Below are 19,417 nucleotides of genomic sequence, written 5' to 3'. Positions count from 1 at the left end.
TCCTCCAGGTCCTTCCAGATCCTCTACCTCCAACTTTAACTTCTTTCTATTAAAACAAACAAACAAACAAACAGAAACTCAATACTAAGAGTAACATCTCTAGGGTACAAAGTAATCTAGAAGGAGATCCTGGGTACTGTCCTGTCATTGGTAAATATTCCAAGTAAGGATATGGGAGGGTAGTGGTTATGAGCATGATCCCAGGAATCAGAATGCTTAGAGTGAAACTCTCAGGCTTTCTCTCACTGCTTGTGGGGCCCGAGGCAGATTGTGTATCTTCTCTGTGCCTCAATTTCATCATCTGCAAAATGGATGATATTAATCTCTCCTCTACAGGATTGCTATAAGGATCAAATAAAACAAATGTTCAGAGCCTGCACGGGCACATGAACACAAACATAAGCATTAGCTATGACATCTTCAATTTGCACTTATGATAGTGGGTTTTTTTTTGTTTGGTTTTTGGTCTGGAAAAGTCAAAGTCATGATGAATTAATGCATGCAGTATCCAGGTCCCTCAAATTGATTTAAAAGGCTATATAGATGGAACTGCCCCAAGCGTTAATCCAATCAGGTAGCATACAGAGCTTGCTCACAATCCTTAGTTGATCAGGTTTTGTTGGCAGTCTGCTGCTATCCAAATTGAGAGTCCCAGGTTTAAGGCTTCACTGAACACAGTATCTTTTGTGAAAAGAAACCAGATATTAAAGAGGATACATTTCTCCACAGTCTCAGTTGCAACCACCAGGTACTAAGATTTTTAAGCACTTTTGTGAAGAAATGGATTTCATCTGACTCATTGTGAAAACAGATTGAAATTATACCCAAGCATTTCTAACAGTTAAAAAAAAACCCAATGGTGAACAAAATAAAAATACATGAAGTAAAAATCCATTTATGTTCAGAAGCTGATAGACAAAAATGAATAAAGCCCAACATGAAAAGAAGTTAAGGGATGATAAAATTGTAAATCTGCCACTGAGGTTAATAGAAAAATGACTGAATCATCCTGGGTATACAACAAAACTGTGTTTTCAGCTTTAATAAACACGTAGATAAGGACTACTAGCGAGCCTATGAACAATATATGCTAGTACAAGTTCTGAGCATAAAGGGCTGTTAGAAGTGAAAAGCAGCTTGCTCAATCTGACCCAGGTGAAGATATGATTCACTAGGCACTAATACCAAAGGAAAGAGGAGAGCGATTAGGAGATGGATCAGATGGAGGTCAGGGAGGAAGGGTACAAACTGTAGTTGAGCTCATATGAAGATAAGAAGAAATTGAAAGAATTGAGAGACAAATGTGAAAAAGAATCAGAAACTATCATTTCCCCTCTGAGAATGACAAGGTAAATTGAGATACTGTGTAACGTGTTTCTGAACAGCAGTTTTTCTGTAGTCTTTGTTAAGAGAAGGAAGAAATGAACTACCCTTCCTTTGAGATGACATTAGTATGCACAAGAAGGTTGTAAGTGTCAATCAGTGTTCAAATTAACCTTATAAAGTATATATTTTATTTCATTGATGCTTAATGGAAATAGACTGATAAGTGAGTTTTCACCAATTATGAAAAGAGCAAAAAACTAAAACTGGTTATTTAAATCAAAAGTCTAGGTTGGAAGGTGGAGAAAAGGGAAAGTTGTGGTAAACCAGACATTGATAACTCCAGTCTGTCTGTCTGTCTGTCTTTCTGTCTGTCTGTCTGTCTCTCTGTCTGTGTGCATGTGTGCATGTGTGTGTGTGTGTGAGAATGGTAGAGTGCCATTGCAAGAGTGTGACGATTTTGGGGTACAATACTCCATTAAAATAGTATGATAATTATTCATTCTTTGGTAAAAAAACAGAATATTGCCCTCAGCTATCTCAAGCAACTCATATTTACCATGGCATTGGAGAGCTAAGAACAGGCACAGAGCAGGGGATGCCTTGCTACCCTTAACCTACTAACCAGGCCTCCTTATCTCTCCTATAGTAGCTTCCATCTGGAGTGTTTTATTGGCTAGAGCAGACTGAATGCTGCTCTCCCACCCTAGCATAGAGGCTCAGGGCATGTGTTGAGGACATTACAGTGTGTTAGCTGAGGCTCTTGGTCACCATTACATGGCTACTTACGGAGAATTTCCCTGGTATATTGCATATGTGGATGGTTAAACATTTTGAACCCCCCTCTCTCTCACTGACTTCTCATCCAATTCATGTAAATAGATATATCTTGTATATTGCTCTGCGATTTAAATAAAGGAAAGTAGAAGTTCAAAATGTAAATTTCATTAAGCATTCAAAAAATCTTTAGGTATCTAACAAAATCATACAAGTATTTGGGTATATCTCTGAATGTACTCAAGTAGATTTGAGTTAAATGGAAGATCTTTACTTCTGTTGGCATATGCAGTATCTTATACATATAGTGTTATTTTTTCTACAAAGAGACTTAACACACTTCCTTGTTCTGCTCGTGTTGCATGCCCTTCACCTAAGTTGAGTAGAAGAGGAGAAATCAGTGATAACTTTATTTTTCAGCATAATACTTCTGTTAGAGTGTGTTGTGTTGTTACTTTCTATTTCTCTATAGCTGTCATTTATGTTGACACATAATTTTATACATTCCTTTACAGTTAACATTTTGTGTTGTCACTGTTTCCCATATACATGTGTTAATGTTGTTTTAACAGCTATATATGTATTATGACTCAGTCACTACTTCCATACGAGTAACAACTTCTCCTTTGTTGTTTTCTATCTCTGTGTTGAATCACTGAATTTTCCTATTATGACCAAAGAAAATAACACTAAGTTAGGAGCCAAATGGTTTAGATTATGTAGCTTTATCTGGTTTCATACTCTCTAGTTTCTGCACATCAGATGACAATACCATTGATGGGCCACTCTGCACTTGAACACTTAACTTGTCTCAAATGTAACAACAACAAAACAACAAAAAGAAGATGTGTTCTTATGAATTGTGTAACCTCATTACTTGTGGTTTCTATTAAATGTGTGGTAGCTCAATTGAGCCAGTTTCAGAAATTATATTCTCAGCTGAGTAATTGTTACCTTTGAGTTTGCTCTCCACGATCATTTGTTTCTTTAATGGGTATGGTAGACCGGTTGCTTACTGTATGTTTAGACTTCAGCCCTTTTTTCCTTTTCTAGAGGGTCTTACTATGTAAATTAGGTAGGCTTTCAAGTCCCAATCCTCCTATTGCAGCCTTTCAAGTGCTAGAATTATAGGTGCATGCCACCACATGTCCAGTTTGCCATCTTCTTCAGGAAGTTTGGGAATGGTTTTCTCTCTAAGTTGGTGAACAAACTTAGATGTCAACTTTTGGCTTTGTAGATGTAACTGGAAAGCACTGAGGTTTAGCAAAGTCATCCTAGAGTAAAAAACTCCATTGATATGACAAAAATAGGCAATGTGTTTGAAAGATATTCACTTGGAGAATTTCTCAGGCAGTATTCTGAACTCAAGAACATGTCTGAGTTTTATATTACTTATAATCATATTCTGAAGGTCCTGGACATAGCCTTTAACCCTATGGCCCAGAGATGCCTTAGGATTGCTAGTTATAATTGCTTCCTAAAACATGTTTTCTATTTTTGTTTTAGGATAGAAGAAAGTCTCTATCTTAAAATAGAACCAATTTCAAATATTTCTTTCTATTATGAAACATTTCTAACATTGTCATATGTAAATATGTTAAGGATTAATTTTCAACACATATTATCAAACTAACTTTATACATGTATACACATATTTTATATGATTATTACCATTCTTATAGAGAGATGGGGGTGGTATTATGTTGCCCTGGTTGGCCATAAAGTTTTAGGCTCAAGTAATCCTCCTGATTTAGTATCCTAGGTACATGGATGACAAGTATATTTCACTGCCTGGCATACACATAAATGTTCAGTGAATAAAATAGGTACATTCAAAGTTCTATGCATAATGATTTCTGATTTAATCTCCTTTCCCTATATCTATCTTCTTCAAAATATAAAGTCTTGAATTTAGTCTTATTTATATAAGCTTTTGATACATAAGTGGGTACATAAACAATATATAATATTGTTTTGCTTATTATACCATTGATCTTAGACAAAATACTAAGAAGTGGTTTTGGTATACATTTAAATAAAATATTTTGACCATAATGCAATATATTTGATTCCCCACAACTTCTCTGCCTCCTAATGTTTTCCCATGGAAACTTTAAATTCCCATATATATGAATTACATTATTCACCTTGTTTCTGAGAATATTTCATGTTCATGCATAAAGAACATTCATTTAGACTTCTATATTGCTTCCTATTATGCAACAATGCTGTGCTTTATTTATCAGGCCTGTCTCCCCTGCCTAAGTATTCTTAAGAAGAGACAATTTGAAGTCACTGCCTTTTTTTTTTTGCCAAGCAGAATGGCACTGTTGCCAGGAATCTATGTTTTCATTTCCATCATTCTCAGTGTATCTTCAGTTATTTTTATCCCTGGCTTAATGTTTTTGCCTTTCCCTCTGGGAAGATTGTTAACATGACTCATTAACAAAAATTTTCTTCTGAGACACCATGCCTACTTTATGCTTGAGATCAGATATATGTGAACTTGGCCAGCAGCCAGGTTACCGATTAAGGCTCTAACCATTATATTGAACATATGCATTTATATTTAGAATGCAATGCCTGTGGTTTTCATACATATTTATTGGCTGTATATTAACTTTTTACTTTAAAAAATACTACGGTTTTGGCTCAGGAGTTAGGAATACTTGCTGTTCTTAGAGAAGAGCTGAGTTTGATTCTCAGCACCAACACTGGGTGGCTCCTATCCATCTGTAACTCTAGTTCCCAGGGATCTGATGTCATCTACTGTCTCTGTGAGACCTGCATGCCTATGGTATACACATATACCTGTATATCCAGGCTCATAGTCATACACAAAAAAGTAATAAAAGCTATAGCTTAAAGTTAACAAAAAGTTATAGCTAGTAAGGAATTATTTTTGAGTTTTACATTCAGTTTTTTTTAACTGAGTAGCTTATGATTTTTTTGTTTTAGTATTTTAAAGAATGAGAGTTGTATACTGGGCAGTGGTGGCACATGTCTTTATTCCCAGCACTTGGGAGGCAGAGGCAGTCAAATCTCTGAGTTTGACCCAGCTGGTCTACAGAGCGAGTTCCAGGACAGCCAGAACCAGAAACCCAGTCTCAAAAAACTAACCAACCAACAACAAAAACTAACCAACCAACCAAACAAACAAACAAACAAAAAAGAATGCTGCTTAGTCAGCATTTTGTCCAGTTTAAAATGAGACTTTCAATGGTTGACCCCTACCCCCATATATACATATGGGCAGCACTTACTGAACTTAGTGGGTTATAAAAAAAGAATAAATGAAGTTGGGAGGATGTAAATGTTGTTTTTTTCTCAGATGAGGGAACAAGATGGGCACTGTTCCCAAGCCTTTCCACCTCTTCTGAACTCTCACTGGCTGGTTCCACTCAGCTGTTCTGGCCTGAACTCCTCTCCAAGATGACTAATTCAAACTGGCTTCTTTTGGCTTTTCACTGAATTGCTCTGTCTTGCCTCAAACTAATTCTAGGAATATGTTTTAATCTTCTGGCTCCATCTCATTCTTTTGCTGTTTATGTCTTCACCTGTGTCTAGTTTGTTCTATCTAAAACCTGTCTCTGTGAAACTGCCTCTGTTAAAAACAAAAAATAAAAACTCAAAACTCTAAGTAAAAAAAGTCTCTCCATAAAAAAACTCCTTTCTTTCTATTGCTGCTTTCCTTTGTTTGTTTTGTACTTTTGAGACAGAGTTTCTCTGTGTAGCCTTGGCTATCCTGAACTGGCTTTGCAGAGCAGGCTGGCCTCGAACTTACAGAGATCCAACTGCCTCTGTCTCTCCCAGTGCTGGGATTACAGGCGTGCACCACTGTGTTCTATCTTGATGCTCTTAAGTACCCTTTTTTCCTGTCCTGTTCTCGTGAGAGTAGAGAACAGATTCATCACTTTGATCCTCAAGTAGACATTACTTTCAAACACGGCTGCTTCCTTCTTTAAACAAATCTTACCTTCATTGTTTAGGATTAAAGGTGTGTACTAAGGCCATTTCTGTACTCCAGCCAGATCATAGTGAAATCTAGTGTGTCTGTATTCCACCCAGATCACATAGACCTAGAAGACCCTTGCCAGAACAGCCATGTTGCTGGATTAAAATTCCTCTATAGGAGAAAGGTGGGAAGTATGTGAACGTGGTTGGGGTAGCTGAAGGGAGGGAGTAGGAGATGGATATGACCAAGTTACATTATATACCTGTATGAAATTTTAAAAAAATTAAAAATCCACATTTGCACATAATGTTCTTTCCCCCCCCTGAAATGTAGCATCCATGTAGCTTTCTTAGCGCTGCATACTAGGAGTTTATTAGAAGGGCAAGGTATAAGTGAAAGGATCTAGAGCCCATTATGTTAAGGGTTTGGGAAGGCAAATATGACACTTTCTCTTATTTGTACAAAGGAAAATATAGAAGGAGAAGTGGGAGTTATTGTTGAGTAGGAAAAGGTCCATTGGGAAGATGAGAGAAGTATGCGTAGATAATAAGGTGAGAAAATATGATCAAAATATCTTATATATATAAGGTAATGTTAGTGAATCCTGCACTTTTACAATTATTATAGCCCAATAAAAACAATGGATATTAGCCCAACATAGATATCTTCTGAGACACTCCACCTAGTGGAGGATTGGGACAGATACTGGAACTTGCAGCCACATTCTGGGCAGAGGGCTGAGAGTTGTAGGGAAGAGTTTGGGGGATAGAAGGACCTAGAGGGGTCAGAAGCTTCATAAGAAGACCATCAAGGCTAGTGGATCTGGACCCAGGGGGGCCTGCACAAACTGATCCATCAACCAAGGACAATGCATGCAGTAAACCTAGATCCCTGTTCAGATCTAGCTAATGGACAGCTGATTCTTCAAGTTGCGGTGGGGGAAGGGGGGCGGGGAGGGGGAGAGGAACTGCTGCTGAACCTCTGACATGTAGTCTTGGTGCCTATGGTTTGATCACTGGCCCTTGGCAGAATGGCCTTGTGGGCACACAGAAGAAGAGGATGCAGGTTATCCTGATGAAACCTGGTAGGCTGTGGCTAGACAGTGGTGTAGGAGCTCTGCCCACCCTCATCAGAGGTCTAGGGGAGGGGAATAGGGCAGAAGAGGGCAGGAGGGTGGGAATGGGAAGATAAGAATGAGGGGATAACAATTGGAGTGCAATATATGAATAAATTATTTAAAGAGACAGTGAGAACTTTGAAAAAAGAATTTACTCTCGGTTTTTTACTTACATATGTTTTTCTTATTAATGGCCATTACATATCTATTTTACTTTTTAGTTAATTATGCCAGTAAGAGATTTTAGAAGCAAAGCTTTCAAAATCACTACAAATGATTGCTTTTTACTATAACACAAACATCACTATAATATATAGGTGAAGTAGTGCTATTTTTTTTTTGGAATGCAGTAGAACTGAAACTGTGTGTTACTCTTTTTCCAGAAAAAAAAAACCTAGATAATCCATTATCTTAGTAGACAGCAGTGTTGTGAATCCGCAATTCCCTGTAGTCCCGTGCAGTCTATAATGTGTGTTTTGTCTCTGTAATTTTGCTTTTTGACAATCAGATCCTTTCTTAGTGTTAATAGATAAATCTTGTTAATGATTAAATTATTTAGGTGACTTCATTGTAGTTAGGGTGGAAAATAGGTTTGTGAATTAATTCCATTTTTCCCTTTATGAACAAATGCCAATTACAGTAAATTGGATTTTAACATTTGACTAAATCATTATCTATAAGCTAAATGAGGTTTCAGATGAACACACTCTGAATGTTATTAGAAGACTCATGTGACAAATAAATAAAGCACACATTTTGGAAAGGATAAAGAACTTGTGAGGCAAGAAATTTCAGATCTAAGATATATTTAGCAAAGGTTAACATGGGCTTTTCAATTATAAAGTAAACAGAACGCATAGTAAATAACCGAAGCTTCTCTTGTTTTTTTTTTCTCTGTGATCCAGAAATGACCATATTGATTTTTGAGCTTTTTATGTTAAAAGAAAATCACTGAGATTAAATTTCATGGCTTTGTGAATCCTGAGTTACGGCTGAGTGATGTTTTGAAGGCCATAGCTTCTCTTCTGGTTACTCCTTGGTGGGCTGAAGTCTATTTTTATACCCATCTCTTATCTGCATTTAGAACAATAATGATGTGGTTTGTTTTATGCAGATCAAATTTTCGGAATCGGACTACTTTGGCAATGTACTGCAAACCCGCAAGTATTTAGCACAGTCTGATTTCTTCTGGCTAAGAAAAGCTGTTCCCAAAACAGAGTGAGTATTTCTAAAAAGTGAAATAGATAAATACATTGGTGGGAAGTGGCGTCTCTTTATATTAAACTCTGTAATTCTCCTCAGCTCAGGATAGTCAGCTTGCCAGTTATTTTGTTTTAGCAAAATCTGTGCCATGGATTGCCAGCTCTCTTTCCTGATATTTTGTGGCACAGATCTTACATCTATTATAGACTTCCCAATCTTAGCATCAACACATATCAGAAGAATGCTCATTAGGATGCAAACATTGAAGCTATTTCTAGCTGTGGTTATAAATACATATATAGACAATGCTTCTATATAAATTTTTCTACATTTCATATTCAGCTAGAAACATTGGAAGATTTAAAGAATAAATATGTTAGTACTAATTATGATTAGCTATGTAGAAGAGTTTCTGTAATTAAGAAGCAACTAGAACAGTAGTTCTCAACCTGTGGGTTATGACCACTTTGGGGTATCAAATGACCCTTTCACAAGGGTCATATATAAGACATCCTGAATATCAGATATTTGCAAAATGATTTGTAACAGTAGCAAAATTGCAGATATGAAGTAGCAACAAAATAATTTTATGGTTGAGGGATCACCACGACATGAGGGTTGCCGCATTAGGAAGGCTGAGAAGCATTACAGATAGGAAAATATCCTTAAAAACTTTGAAGTCCATGTCCAGCTTTTAAGTTCATGTTGAGTGTCTTTGATTAGGAAAGAAAATATTGTTGTTGATCTTAATAGTGTTGTTGATGATGATAGCAGCTAGCAATTATGGTTTATTTACAATATGCTAAGATGTGCTTTTCCATTTATGTGTGTATTTGCATGATGCATACATATGTATATGTGTCTGGAGGTGGTATTTGTGCCTGTGCATGTTCCCAAGACATCAGATACCTCCCTCTACCATTACCAACCTCTTTTTTCTTTTTTGAGCTATGTCTTTCATTAAACTTGCCACTAATTTGCTTCAGCTAGATTGGCTAGCCAATAAGCTTTTGGGATGGGTCTCCTCTTCCTCTGTGGTGGGTTGCTGGCATGTATGGCCATGCCTGGATTTCATGTAGGTGCTAGGGACCTGAAGTCATATCCTCCATCTTTAGTAGCTAGCTCTCTTATCTATGGACTATCTACCTCCCCAGTCTGTGCTTTACAATTCTTAGGTGTTTTTCTCAAAATGTCTGTACTGGGAGGTGTAGATACTGTATCCCCATTTTACAAATATTTTACTCTAATTTACTCTTTCAATGCTTAAAAAATGCTCTTTAGATCAAATCACTTCTATTTTTATGCTTTCAAGTGCAGCATTTCTTTTATGAAATAGTTTCTATTTCTGTTGTTCATTTATAGTTATTGTTACCATATTACTGTTACTTCTTTGAATATAGTTTAATTCTTTGAACCACATTATAATGGCCACTTTCAAATCCTCCCCAATTCTATTATCTGCATCAACTCAGAGTAATTTTCTATTGATTTATCCCCTTTCTCTTTTTCTTTCTTGTAGAATAATTTTTTTGTTGTTGAAAAAAATGACATTTTAGATAATATAGTGTAGTAAGTCTGGATGTTAATTTACTATTCTGAGATCGTTCCTGGATTTACACTGCAGAGTATGTCTTCCTGGAAGTATATGGCTGTGGATTTCTGTGTCCAATTTGTAGTCCGTTGTTTTATTTTTTCGGTTTACTTCCTGGTGATTATTCCATGTATTCAAGTTTGAGCTCAGGTAAGAGTTCCAGCAGACTTAATGCTCCAGTATTTGAGTTTGAATGCTTTCAAAGTCAGACACCTTTCTGGCTCCCTTGGCTTTTATTTCCAATGGGCTTTTTGTGGTCCCCCTTACACTGGACCTAGTATAGTTTTCAAGCATGGATGTGTGGATTGCTTATTCATCATTGTACCTTCTCCAGTTTTAGGATCTCCCTTTGAAATTCTGACTGGATTTTCTTTCATTGGTTTCTATCATTAAGTTTGCGATATTTTAGCTGACAAAGTTACATTTTCAGCTAGCTCTTTTTTGAAGAAAGTTAAATTTTGTTTTGCACTGGGAGGAACAGTAGCAGTCCCAGCAAGATGTCCACCAAATTCTGTTCTACTTATTCCCTAATTCTAGCAGTTTCTCAAGATTCAATGTTTTTCAGTTTATTGCTCACTTTTGGCCAACTATCAGAGACCTAAAATGGATGCTTGTTGGCTATCTTTCCCAGTTTTATGCTTGATTCTCATGGAAAGGAATTGTCAGCTTTGTCATGCTATCATCTCCTAAAAGCTGATTTGATGGACCAACATTTTTTTAATTTTATTTTTTTATTAATTTATTCTTGTTACATCTCAATGGTTATCCCATCCTTTGTATCCTCCCATTCTTCCCTCCCTCCCATTTTCCCCTTATTCCCCTCCCCTATGACTGTTCCTGAGGGGGATTACCTCCCCCTGTATATGTTCATAGGGTATCAAGTCTCTTCTTGGTAACCTGCTGCCCTTCCTCTGAGTGCCACCAGGTCTCCCCCGTCCAGGGGACATGGTCAAAGGTGAGGCACCAGAGTATGTGAGAAAGTAATATCCCACTCTCCACTCTACTGTGGAGAGTGTTCTGTCCATTGTCTAGATCTGGGTAGGGGTTTAAGGTTTACCGCCTGTATTGTCCTTGGCTGGTGCCTTAGTTTGAGCGGGACCCCTATGCCCAAATCTGCCTATCATAATGTTCTACTTGTAGGTTTCTAGGACCCTCTTATATATAGCTTTTTAAAAATTTTATTTAAATAATTTATTCAGATTACATCTTAATTATTATCCCCTCATTTGTATCTTCCCATTTCCCCTTCCCTCTCTCTTTCATCCCATTCCCCTCCCCTAGACCTGTGACAGAAGGGGACCTCCTCCCCTACCATCTGATCACAGCCTATCAGGTTTTATCCTGGTAGCCTGCTTCCCCTTCCTCTGAGTGCCACCAGGCCTCCCCACCAAGGGGAAGTGAACAAATCGAGGGCACCAGAGTTCATGTCAGAGTCTCTCCATACAACTGTGGAGAATATGCTGTCCATTGGCTAGATCTGAATAGGGGGGCTAAGTCTATTGCATGCCTTGTCCTTGGTTGGTACAGTAGTTTGAGCAGCACCTCCCCCTCCCCAACCCCCACCCACCCCACTGATGGACCAACTTTTAAAAGTTGGCTAATGTTCTCTCTTCCAGACTTTGTCAGGCTTTTTCTATGCTATCATGGGCTCTTTGTTACTATCCTTTTCAATACCCCATTTTCTTCTGGATTTTAGAAACACTAGACTCTTCCTGTCCTTCCTTCCCTTAAACTATGAGCCTCATCATCCCTTTTTCATGTTATAATATGCCTAGTTTTGATTCTGCCTATCAAACTTCAATGGAACCCATATGTATACTTGTTTTGTTAAGTTATTAACTTTAAGGAATAGGCCCAAAGCTTAATCAGTCTTTATGTATCACTGATTCATTCAAAAGTACAAAGGAAAAACAAACAGATGTTTTTATAACTTCTTGCTAATGACAGATCATAATCTATAGCCATCTCCTCTACTGTCCTTGCTTCCCTGCTCTTATCATGTTATTTCTCAGCCTATCTATTCCATTCCATTCTCAGTCTAAATTATTCATAGGCATTCTAGATTTAGAGCTGTAAATTCTGTTGACTCAAAGCAGATGACTTCACCTAGTATTTTCAATATCTTTATGACCATCTTCATAGTCATAGATCTATGTAAGTCATCCTGTCCTTTTAAATCTAATTCATAACAGTTCAAAAGTTTGCTTTTATTTTTGAAATTATAATGTAAACTACAATGTTTTCCCATTCGAAGTCCTCCCATATACCCTTCCTTGCTCTCTTTAAGTTCATAGTCTCTTTTTTATTAATCGTTACAAACATATATGTGTGAATATACATAAATATTTCTAAATATAATCTGTTTAGTCTGTATGTTACTTGTATGTATGTTTTCAGGCCTGGCCATTTGGTATTGCATAAAAAACTGGTGTGCTCTTTCCTGGGAAAGACTGTTTCTGCCACAAGTAGCATTCCTTAGTTGGCTATAGTTATTTGTGTAGGACTGGGGCCTTATGGTCTTTCACATATTGGTATGTTTGTTGTTGTCCTTGTTCAGGTCATTTTCAGGCAGTCAAGTTGATGAGATTTTAGCTTCTCATATACTTGGAGGCATAGTCTCACAGCAAAATTCCTGATCCTTGGCCTTTCATAATCTTCCAGTTCCCTCTTCTGCATTGTTCCTTGAGCCTCAGGTATAGAAAGTGTTTCATGGATATATCCATTGTTCTTGGGCTCCACAACTCTGCATTTTGACTGATTGTGATGGTCTGTAATGCTGTCCATCTTTTGCAGAGAAAATGTTTTTTGATTAGGAACTTTTAATCTACAATGCCAATTGATTCAGATATTTCTCTGTTAATTTTTCTCCAGCTGACCTGCCTATTGGAGAAAGTGGGACATTGAAATCACCTACTGTTGATGGATTGATGTTAGTTAGTATGTGTCTTTAATTCCAGTAGTAGATAGATTTCTTTTTCTTTTTTTTCTTGATTTTTCAAGACAGGGCTTCTCTGTGTTGCTTTGGCTGTCCTGGGTTAACTTTGTAGAACAGGCTGGTCTTGAATTCACAGAGATCCACCTACCTCTGTCTCCCCAAATGCTGGGATTAAAAGTGGGTGCCATTACTCTCGACAATTATTTTAGAAGAAATTGGGTGCCCCTGAGTTTGGTGCATATGTATTTAGGATTGTAAAGTTTTCTTGGTTAACTGTTACCTTGGTTCAAATGAACTGTTCCTTTTTATATCTTCTAATTCATTTTAGTTTGAAGTCTTCTTTGGTCAGATATTAAGATAGCACTGTTGTCTTGCTTCCTGGTTCCATTTAATTCTAGTATTTTTATTCAACCTTTTACTCAAAGGTGGTGCCTGCAGTTAAAGCTAAAGTGTGTTTCTTGTAGACACCAGGTAAGTGGATTTTGTTTCTTTATCCATCCAGCTGGTTTCTATCTTTTAATTGTAGTAATAAGGTCTTTGTGATGTAAAGTTATTGCTGAAATACATGTGTTAATTGCAGTCATTGTGTTGTTGATTTTTGATATTGTTTGTGTTCTCAGTGGTACTTTCTATTTTAATGATTGTGGCCTTTTATTTCTTTCCATAGTATCTTTGTTATGCTTATTCCTCTCTTCAGCTTGAAATACAGTTTTCTTTAGGTTTGGCTTATTAGATATAATCTTTTAAAAGCTGTTTATAGCATGGAACATTTTTCTTTCTCCAATTATGGTGGATAGTTTTGCTGGGCATATTAATCTAGGCTGCTTTCATCATCTTTTAAGAGTAGGAATGCATTTCTTCAGGCTCTTCTAGGTTTCAAATTTTCCATTGAAAAATTAACTGTTATTCTGGGGGCTTCCTTCATATGAGAATTGTGTTTTGGTCTGTTTTGTTTCTCTTGCAGCTTTCAATACACCCTTTTTTTGTATAGTTAGTGCTTTACCTATGATATGCCATGGATATTTTTTTCAGGTCTTTTCTATTTAGTATCCCGTGCGTTTCTTGTATCCTTAGCCACTAATATGGCTGCTCTGGCAAGGGATTATACCCCAAACATTCTAGGTTTATGTGATCCTACTAGAATGCAGACAAACTCTGGATTACAGTATGATCTTGCTGGAAAACAGACACACCCTTAATACTAAACAATAAAGGTAAAGTTAGTTTATGGAATGAAGCAGCAATGTTTGAAAGTAACATCTAATTGAGGGGGAGACAAAGTGATGAGTCAGAGAAAGATTTGACAGAATGAGTCAGAAATCGGATATGCCCAACTCTCATGAGATCAAACAGGAAAGAACAGTGCAGGAAGAGAAAGTGGTAGTAGTATAATAGGAGTAGTGGAATACTGTGTGTAGCAGTTTTACTGAGACAGTTTTACATATACAGGTTGCAGAGAGAATTATCCAGAGAATGAGAAGGAGCCAGAAGATTAAAGGATATTGCCAGAGTTTGTTTGAGGCCAAGTAGAACAATTCAGTCAGAAGCAGAGAGAAGCCAGTTTGAATCAGTCAGTTTGGAGAAGAGTTTGATCCAAAACAGCTGAGTTGAGGCAACCAATGAAGAGTTCAGAAAGATCTAGAAAAGGTGAATGTATTCAACAGTAAGTCTCAGAGGCTGAAACATGCTAGGTATAGACTAGCTGATGGAGGCTGGAAGCTGAAGCCTTCAAGGTTCAGGTTTGCGGAAGATTAGATTGTACAGAAGCTAGAAGCTTCCAGACCTAGATAGTTAGAACAGAGAAAGAAATGTTGTGGGCTCAGTCAAAGCCATGCATCATGCAGCTTGCTTATGGCTCTCATCTCATCTTCTCATCTGAGGAGATAAAAAATTTTGCATGTACCTCTGTGTGTGTGTGTGTCTCTTTCCTTAGTCTGAGGAAATATTCTTCTATGATTTTCTCTAAATCTGTTCTATGCCATTGATTTGGGAATCTTCTCTCTGACTTATGTCTATAATCTGAAGGTTTGTCTTTTTCATGGCATCTCACATTTCATGCATGTGCCATGCTTGTATTTAATTTTTTTTTATATTACTTGCTTATTTGGTCTAGATCTTCTACTCTGTCTTAGAGTCCTGATATTCTATCTTCTGATTGATTCATTCTACTTGTAAGGCTTCCCATTGAGTTTACTAGATGTATTACTGTGGTTTTTCAGTTGTATCATCATTTTGTTTTGAGTCCTTTTCAGTGTTCGATTGCCTTATTAAATTCCAGTCTCAAATTCTGGATTGCCTTCATCATTTTCATCAGTTTGTGTTTTCTTGGGCATCACTCAGGTGTTTATTCTCCTGAAGTTTTATCTTCTTATTTTGACTGAACTGTTTCTTTATATCATCTTTCAATTACTTGAATTATTTGAAGATGTTTATAATTGTTTATGATTAGTCTTTTAAACCCTGTGTCCTCGGGCTCATCTAGGTAATTCTAAATGGTCAGCATTTCTATAGGGCTGGCATGTTTTAGAGAGAAGATACTTGCTTAATCTTTCATATTGTTGGCATTTTTGCAATGAGATATGTTCATGTGGACTTGTTTTGTTAGTTCTGGATCTGCTGTGGATTGATCAGGTTAGGTAGAAGAGAGAATGTGTGGATGGTTTGCATCTAGATGTTGGTAATGGCTTGGGTGAAGTAATGTCAGGTAGATAGAGGGTAATGGTCTGGTGTACAAGATATATGTCCTCATTCAAGCCTTGAGTGTTGGAGTAGACCTATCTGTCTGCATTGAAAGGTTCAGTGAGACATGGAAAGTACTATTGGTTGGGGGGACAGGGGGGAGGGCCTTGGCAGGAGCTTAGAAATCATTTGTGGTAGAGGCAGTTGTAGCCAAGCTAGGTTGGGGCATTGGATAATGCAATTCAGGGTACAACAGGTGGGTTGAGGAACATAGATGAGAAAGGTCAGGGAGACCCACCAGATTAGACCCTATAGAAAGACTTGGGAGATCTAGGTGTGTAGAGAGTTTGGATGTGGTACAGAAGGGATCTTTGGGTAGGTAATGTTACATAGGGCAGGTCCTGTAGGAAGTTTAGAGGTTGATTACTGCACAGGCATTGGTGGCCAGACAAAGCAGAGGCATGGGACCTGGACTAGATCTGGCAGACTGGGTAGAAAGCATGGATGGAAAAGGGACAGTAAGACTCAACAGGCTATACCTTAGGGAATAATATGGAAGATCTAGTTAGTTGAATGCTATGCAGAAGGGGCCTCTAGTTCAAACCTTAAAAATTCTTATTCCTCTCTCTGTCTCTGTCTCTGTTTCTGTCTGTCTGTCTGTCTGTCTGTCTCTGTTATGCTTGCAAATGTGTGTACAGATGGATGTACCTGTATATATGGTACACAGGTCTAGAAGTCGATGTTCCTAGCTTATTTTGTGAGACAGAGTATTGTACCACACCTGGGGCTTATTGATGTAGTTAGAACAGCTGGACACCAAGCCCTGATATCTTCTTGTCTCTCCCACTACTGGGATTATAGGTGTGTGCCACAATGCCTGGCTTTTTACATGGGTACTGGAGATTCAAACTTAAGTACTCATACTTACTAAGGAAGCCCTTTGCTAATAGAGCCATTTCTATGTTAGCTTAATTCTTAAATTTCAAAATGTTATTTATTTGGTCATGTAGAAGGGCTTAGGTTGCCAATGGGAAAGCTCCTAAATGGGCCATCTTTATCATTATCATCTCTATAATCGAAATACTGTTGGACTGTCAGATTCTTGGGAAATTTCTAGCTGACATAAATTTGTATAGTTCCACCGCCCCTGCCCCCCGACTTTGTCAATGGAAAACAAATACCAGGTATTCCTCTATATCCATGAGGTATTGGTGCTGGGACATCTGGAAGCTACCAACATGTGAGGATGCTCAAGTGCCTTATACAAAATGATGCAGTCTTTGCATTTAATATGTATACATCTGCCTATGTAAGCTGAGTTAGTCATCTTTATTTATAATACCTAATTGTCTTAGTTGCTTTTCTATTCCTGTGTTAAAACACTATTACCAATGCCACTTATAGAAGGGAGATTCTATTTTGGGACTATGGTTACAGAGGGATAAGAGTCCACTATGACAGGGCAGCCTGGTAGCAAGTAGCAGGTATGTTGGCTGAAGCAGAAACTGACAGCCCACATCTTTAAAAAAAACCAACAAAAAACGTTATTGATTCTTTATGAATCACGCGAGCCATCTCTATTGTGCTATCCAGGTGAGATACAGTGCTGCAGCCAGTGAGGGAGAAGGACAGCTCTCCTACTTTCATGACCTCAAGGTCAACATTCCAGGGTGCAGAAGGCAGTGAAGGTTGTGGGGGGAGGCATCTCTCCCTTGAGCACACCACTATACAGCAGACAAATGGTGAGAGCTCACACCTTAACTGTAAACAGGAAACAGAGCTAAATTGAAATGGTATGAGTCTTATGAAACCCAAAAGCTGGCCCCTGGTGACATACTTCCTCCAGCAAGACCACACCTCCATCCCCAAATAACCACCAGCTGAAGACCACATATTAAAATACTTGAGACTTATGGGAGACATCTTATTCAGAATATCACCCTAATACACTGTAACCTATTGAAACGCTTTATCATTTGGGGAATAAGAATCTGTGTGTGGGTTAAGTACAGATGCATTTCCCCCCAACCTGTAGATACTCAATGCTATTTGTACTTCTTTCACAAAGGCATTAAATTGATCAATATTTGGGAAACATATTTTAAGACTAAAAAAAGAATGTAATCTTTATAATTCTTACTTCATCAGTATATATGTCTATTTCAGAGAAAAGAATATTAAAATGTTTCAGGTCCTATTTCCATGGTAAAGTAGCCCAACTCTCAAATTTTCATTTAAAGGAAATGTCTGTCTGGTCCATTTCAGGCATTGTAGGGAATTTTAGCTTCATAAAACCCATGGACTTTAATTGACATCTTTCAGGTCTGAAAATTCATGAGTTAATCAAGTGAGGAGGATGCTGGAGTAGCTCCTCTGTACTAGTTACTTTGAACAGCACATCATGATTATCATTCCAAAAAGCCCTGAAATAACATTTTGCTTCTTTGTGGGGCTGGGAGATAAATACCCTTTATCATCTTTTTTTCCCTCATGGAATCCATTTTAGCTTCACTAATATGCATTAAGAAGTTTCTAAAAGATGGGAAATGTCAGCAAGGATGAAATTAATTGGGTGGCCATCCCTGAAGGTACATATTTAGGGATTGGGTCTCAGAATTGTCACTTCATCAGTTTGCTTAAAAAATAGAGGATTTGCTTTACTGCTTGGCTTGAGTCAAAAGTAATTTATTTCCCACAGGATCCTCTTATTTGACAGAAATGATTCTATGCCAGCTTCCTTATTAACTCACTCTCATTCTACTGTAACAAAAGATGTCTGGGTTCTTTTCTCTAACTCTTAAAAAAACTTTGCAAAAACCACATTAAACATCTATACAGATTATAGGCTTGGCCCAATTTTTATTTGTAAAAGAATTATGTATATAGCACTTAATGTGAGGTAATATTGTCTGCAGGATATTGGTAAGAAAGCATCATATATTCACTGTTTTTTAAATTTCATATTCCCTAAACTACTTTTAAGAGTTGATGAATAAAATATGAAAATTTAGCCTGATTTATATGTATTTTACATGGTAAAAGGAAATCAGACTATCAGCGTGTTTCTTTAAGATCATTGCATTTTTGGTATCACATTATTTTTAACTATACCTCTGTCCTATATATTATGAGATTTGAAGTTTATATTAGAATTCTCTCTTCCACATTATTTATTACTTTCTTCCACAAATACAGACTACAGGAGCACCCAGAGATGTAGTAGAGGAATCTAAGGTATCTGACTGGTATTTGTGTTTATTAACATAGATGTATATTTAACAATAGATTTAATAATCTTCTGCCCAGAACACACCATTTGGACAATGGTATTAACTTATTAATCATCCTAGAGATAAGTGCTACAAACTGGAATACCTTCAAGGCCCCACCAATTAAAAAATGGCCAACTTTGACAAGTGTGAACAATTTAAAAAATTAGTGTTTATAGCCTTGACTTTAAGGAATTCTAACTTAATTTTTAAAGCTCCATCATATTAGCACATAAAACTGTTTTCTGGGAAAATGAAGCCTGTTAGGTCGGACTTAATCTGCAGAGTCAACTTTTCCACATTCTACTTATTTGTTGTTACATAACAAACCATCCTCCAAATTGGTGATCAAAGCAAGGATAATCATTCGACTTTTATATAGTCTGCTTTTCGGAGTGGTCACTAGGCTTAGCTCTGAGGTTATTGCTCATGGTCCTTCATGAAGTTTCAGTAAGATAGTGACTGGGTCCCCTCTCTTATAGTAGTGCGCGTACTCCTAATTGACATATTTCCTACTAATTGGTGCTGATTGGCTAGAACACCTATGCATGGTGTGGAACTTCTTAAC

At 37.3% G+C, this 19,417-nt stretch overlaps 1 protein-coding gene across 1 annotated transcript in view; it reads left to right on the top strand.

Moving 5' to 3' along the window:
• The window catches only part of PHEX (phosphate regulating endopeptidase X-linked), a 222,484-nt gene that overhangs the window by 147,872 nt on the left and 55,195 nt on the right, over positions 1-19,417 (top strand). The window contains exon 19 of the mRNA XM_084791126.1: positions 8,287-8,390. Coding sequence (XP_084647252.1) covers positions 8,287-8,390 — 104 coding nt within the window. The remainder of the gene's footprint in view (positions 1-8,286; positions 8,391-19,417) is intronic.

Source organism: Acomys minous (genome assembly GCF_964271855.1).
Source record: "Acomys minous genome assembly, chromosome: 7".
NCBI lineage: Eukaryota > Metazoa > Chordata > Mammalia > Rodentia > Muridae > Acomys > Acomys minous.
Note: the sequence above shows the minus strand (reverse complement) of the source record. Positions and strands in the feature narration are given on the sequence as shown.